The following is a 5,098-nucleotide window of genomic DNA, read 5'->3' on the forward strand; positions in this document are numbered from 1 at the left end:
TACCTCTGCTGAAGTGTTACATTTGTTAACAATAATATTACTATAATTAATCAGGATGTCCCAAAATGGGCTACTTTTGACGTGTTGCAGCATGTTGAATTTTTTTTCTATTAGTTGGGTAGACTTGCATGCAAATGACATGAATAATAATTATCAATAAAAAAACCACATATGCCATATGTTAAATGGAATAATTTATTTATACCCAAATCCTACCAGCTGACCTGTCCCAGATGAGCAAGTACACACATTGACATCCATTTCTGTTTGATAAGTTCATGACTGCAGAATAGCAATGAAGCTTGTCTTATTTTGTCTCTACTCTACTCTCATCTTCCCTTGGTCAGGGTGCCCAGATCCTGGTGTTTCCAGAAGATGGTCTTCATGGTTTTAACTTCAGCCGTTCTTCCATCTCTGGCTACCTAGAAACCATTCCTGATCCCCAGCAGGAGAGCTGGAACCCCTGCACAGAGCCGGGCAAATACAACAACACTGAGGTACACAATCATACTTTTTGAATTGATGTTGTCATTGAACGACCATGCTGACAGGATACACGGACATAGAGACACCACTAGGCTGCCCAGAGCCTTCACTAATGCAGCACCAGTCTGTGAATATAAATCACATTTGAGTGTGGTTGTGCTTTACAGGTTCTCCAGCGGCTGAGCTGTATGGCCCGTCGTAACAAGCTCTACCTGGTGGCCAACATGGCTGACCTGCAGCCCTGCCCCCTGAAGACTGACCCCACCTCCTCCTGTCCCTCTGATGGACACTGGCAGTTCAACACCAACGTGGTTTTCAGGTGCAGTGTAGACCTTAAAATAGAAGTTTTTTTTAGCTAAAGTCTAGCATGTGCATCAATACTTTATTCTCTAGTGATCTGTTCACAAAATCTTCTTTCAAACAGGTCAGATGGTCTGCTGGTGGCTCGCTACCATAAACATAACCTCTACTTTGAGGAGGCCTTCGATACGCCGCCGCAGCCTGAGATCATAACGTTTGATACACCTTTTGCTGGAAGGTTTGGTCTCATGATCTGCTTTGACATCCTGTTCTACAAGCCCACAGTTGCCCTGGTGGAGAAGGTAGAAAACAGCCACTCAAATTCTGTACCCAACTCTACATTCCTGTGTTTGGTCTTTTTTTTCCCCTAACATCCTCCTCTCCTTGGACCCCTTTAAGGGTGTGCGTCAGCTGATCTACCCTACAGCCTGGATGAACCAGCTCCCCCTTCTGGACGCGGTCCAGGTCCAGCAGGCATTCAGCTTAGGTGCCAATGTCACCCTGCTAGCGGCCAACATTCGTAACGACCAACTGAACATGAGAGGAAGTGGTATCTACACCCTTTTTTCTGCCACCTACCACCACGCCAAGAAAGGAGACCCAGAGGAGGGCAGGCTGCTGGTGGCAAGGGTGCCAGTCTTAGACCCACTGTGGGTGGGGAAGAATGTAACCACAAAGGAGGGGGTAGTTAGGAGTGAGTCCACATCATCTACTGCTACAGACTCTGGATTCTGTCACCAAGAGAGCTGTTCTGATTCTCCCCCTCCTGAAACTGCTTCATCAGTTCCTCCCTCCTCTGCCACCTTCATCTCATCCATGATGTACGATCCATTTACATTTGTCCTCTTGAACGAGACAGAGGGCAAAGTGAATGTGTGTAATGGCACCTTTTGCTGTCACCTGCAGTACCAGCGGTTACCACAGGGTGACAGTAAAGCGCTCTATGCATTGGGCGCATTTGCTGGAACACACACTGTGAACGGACGCTACGCCCTCCAGGTATGAATGAGATTAATTTTGGATATTTTAAAAATGAGACGGTTGTCACAGTTATCATATCTCTGTTGTAGGTGTGTGCACTAGTCCGCTGTGCAGGGTTGGACATCAGTTCCTGTGGACAGGAAGTGGAAGAGGCTGAGTCTAAAATGGACTTCCTGTTGGAGGGGAAGTTTGGGACCAGATATGTGTACCCATCCGTTTTGGCTAGCAAGATGGTCCTGGAGCAGCCAGAGCATCTGGAAACAGCTGCAGATGGCAGAGTGACCATGAAACACTCAAACATGACTGGTGGCCTGGTCACTGCCTGTCTGTACGGACGAATGTATCACCTGGACAATGAATGAACTGCTTTGGAGTAGATAAGTGTATCAGGAGAAAACTACAAAATGCATTTCCTGCGTAAAATACTTGTGAATGATGAATAGCTACATTTCTAAAGCTAAACTGGAGGTGAAAAAGTGAGAATAGTTGGAAAAGTGGGAATGGTTTTAATTAGTATGAATTTTATTGAAATGTTGAATAATACCAATTATGTATCAAACTGAAGTGGATATTTTGATTTTTTTTTGCAAAGCTGTCACTACTCTGAATTGCTGGTTAAGATGTGCAAGGTGAAGTTGTAGGGGAAAGTGGAAATGGTTCTAAATAAGAATGAATAAGAAAAAAGTAATCAAAAAATCACAAGAAAGTCATTATAGTATGTTGAAAAAAGTGATAAAAATGTCATAGTATAGTATGTCGGAAAAAGTGATATAAAAGCCATAGTATAGTATGTCAAAAAATTTGATTAAAATGTCATTGTATAGTATGTCGAAAGAAGTGATAAAAAAGTCATAGTATAGTATGTCGAAAAAGTCTTGAAAAAGGCATAGTATAGTATGTCGAAAAAGTCATTAAAAAAAGTCAGAGTATAGTATGTCGAAAGAAGTGATAAAAAAGTCATAGTATAGTATGTCGAAAGAAGTGATAAAAATGTCATAGTATAGTATGTCGAAAGAAGTGATAAAAAAATCATAGTATAGTATGTCGAAATAAGTAATAAAAAAGTCATAGTATAGTATGTCGAAAAAATCTTGAAAAAGGCATAGTAAAGTATGTCGAAAGAAGTGATAAAAGTCATAGTATAGTATGTTGAAAAAGTCATAGTATAGTATTTTGAAAAATTCATAAAAAAGTCATAGTATAGTATGTTGAAAAAGTTATAAAAAAGTCATAGTATATTATGTCCAAAGAAGTGATAAAAAAGTCATAGTATAGTATGTTGAAAAAGTCATAATATAGTATGTTGAAAGAAGTGATAAAAAAGTCATAGTATAGTATGTCGAAAAAGTCATAATATAGTATGTCGAAAAAGTGCTAAAAAAAATTCATAGTATAGTATGTCGAAAGAAGTGATTAAAAAGTCATAGTATAGTATGTTGAAAAATTCATAAAAAAGTCATAGTATAGTATGTTGAAAAAGTTATAAAAAAGTCATAGTATATTATGTCCAAAGAAGTGATAAAAAAGTCATAGTATAGTATGTCGAAAAAGTCATAATATAGTATGTCGAAAAAGTGATAAAAAAGTCATGTATAGTATGTCCAAAGAAGTGATAAAAAAGTCATAGTATAGTATGTCGAAAAAGTGATTAAAAAAAGTCATAGTATAGTATGTCAAAAAAGTGATTAAAAAAATCATAGTATGTCCAAAGAAGTGATAAAAAAGTCATAGTATAGTATGTCGAAAGAGGTGATAAAAAAAGTCATAGTATAGCATGTCGAAAAAGTCATGAAAAAGTAATAATATAGTATGTTGAAAGAAGTGATAAAAAAAGTCATAGCATAGTATGTCGAAAAAGTCATAGTATAATATCTTGAAAAAAGTGATTAAAAAAGTCATAGTATAGTATGTCGAAAAAGTCATAGTATAGTATGTCGAAAGAAGTGATAAAAAAGTCATAGTATAGTATGTCGAAAGAAGTAATAAAAAAGTCATAGTATAGTATGTTGAAAAATTCATAAAAAAGTCATAGTATAGTATGTTGAAAAAGTTATAAAAAAGTCATAGTATAGTATGTCGAAAGAAGTGATAAAAATGTCATAGTATAGTATGTCGAAAGAAGTGATAAAAAAATCATAGTATAGTATGTCGAAATAAGTAATAAAAAAGTCATAGTATAGTATGTCGAAAAAATCTTGAAAAAGGCATAGTAAAGTATGTCGAAAGAAGTGATAAAAAAGTCATAGTATAGTATGTTGAAAAAGTCATAGTATAGTATTTTGAAAAATTCATAAAAAAGTCATAGTATAGTATGTTGAAAAAGTTATAAAATAGTCATAGTATATTATGTCCAAAGAAGTGATAAAAAAGTCATAGTATAGTATGTTGAAAAAGTCATAATATAGTATGTTGAAAGAAGTGATAAAAAAGTCATAGTATAGTATGTCGAAAAAGTCATAATATAGTATGTCGAAAAAGTGATAAAAAAGTCATGTATAGTATGTCCAAAGAAGTGATAAAAAAGTCATAGTATAGTATGTCGAAAAAGTGATTAAAAAAAGTCATAGTATAGTATGTCAAAAAAGTGATTAAAAAAAATCATAGTATGTCCAAAGAAGTGATAAAAAAGTCATAGTATAGTATGTTGAAAAAGTCATAATATAGTATGTTGAAAGAAGTGATAAAAAAGTCATAGTATAGTATGTCGAAAAAGTCATAATATAGTATGTCGAAAAAGTGATAAAAAAGTCATGTATAGTATGTCCAAAGAAGTGATAAAAAAGTCATAGTATAGTATGTCGAAAAAGTGATTAAAAAAAGTCATAGTATAGTATGTCAAAAAAGTGATTAAAAAAATCATAGTATGTCCAAAGAAGTGATAAAAAGGTCATAGTATAGTATGTCGAAAGAGGTGATAAAAAAGTCATAGTATAGCATGTCGAAAAAGTCATGAAAAAGTAATAATATAGTATGTTGAAAGAAGTGATAAAAAAAGTCATAGCATAGTATGTCGAAAAAGTCATAGTATAATATCTTGAAAAAAGTGATTAAAAAGTCATAGTATAGTATGTCAAAAAGTCATAGTATAGTATGTCGAAAAGAAGTGATAAAAAAAGTCATAGTATAGTATGTCGAAAGAAGTAATAAAAAGTCATAGTATAGTATGTTGAAAAATTCATAAAAAGTCATAATATAGTATGTTGAAAAAGTTATAAAAAAGTCATAGTATAGTATGTCGAAAAGAAGTGATAAAAATGTCATAGTATAGTATGTCGAAAGAAGTGATAAAAAAATCATAGTATAGTATGTCGAAATAAGTAATAAAAAAAGT

The 5,098-nt window shown here is 34.5% G+C and overlaps 1 protein-coding gene across 1 annotated transcript in view; it reads left to right on the plus strand.

Moving 5' to 3' along the window:
- Positions 1 to 2,400, plus strand: part of LOC114567944 (biotinidase) — a 4,204-nt gene extending 1,804 nt beyond the window's left edge. Inside the window, exons 2-6 of the mRNA XM_028597224.1 lie at positions 348 to 497; positions 654 to 805; positions 911 to 1,088; positions 1,186 to 1,785; positions 1,857 to 2,400. Coding sequence (XP_028453025.1) covers positions 348 to 497; positions 654 to 805; positions 911 to 1,088; positions 1,186 to 1,785; positions 1,857 to 2,129 — 1,353 coding nt within the window. The 3' untranslated portion in view covers positions 2,130 to 2,400. The remainder of the gene's footprint in view (positions 1 to 347; positions 498 to 653; positions 806 to 910; positions 1,089 to 1,185; positions 1,786 to 1,856) is intronic.
- Positions 2,401 to 5,098: the final 2,698 nt, after the last annotated feature.

This window comes from Perca flavescens, chromosome 14 (genome assembly GCF_004354835.1).
Source record: "Perca flavescens isolate YP-PL-M2 chromosome 14, PFLA_1.0, whole genome shotgun sequence".
In the NCBI taxonomy this organism is placed as follows: Eukaryota; Metazoa; Chordata; class Actinopteri; order Perciformes; family Percidae; genus Perca; species Perca flavescens.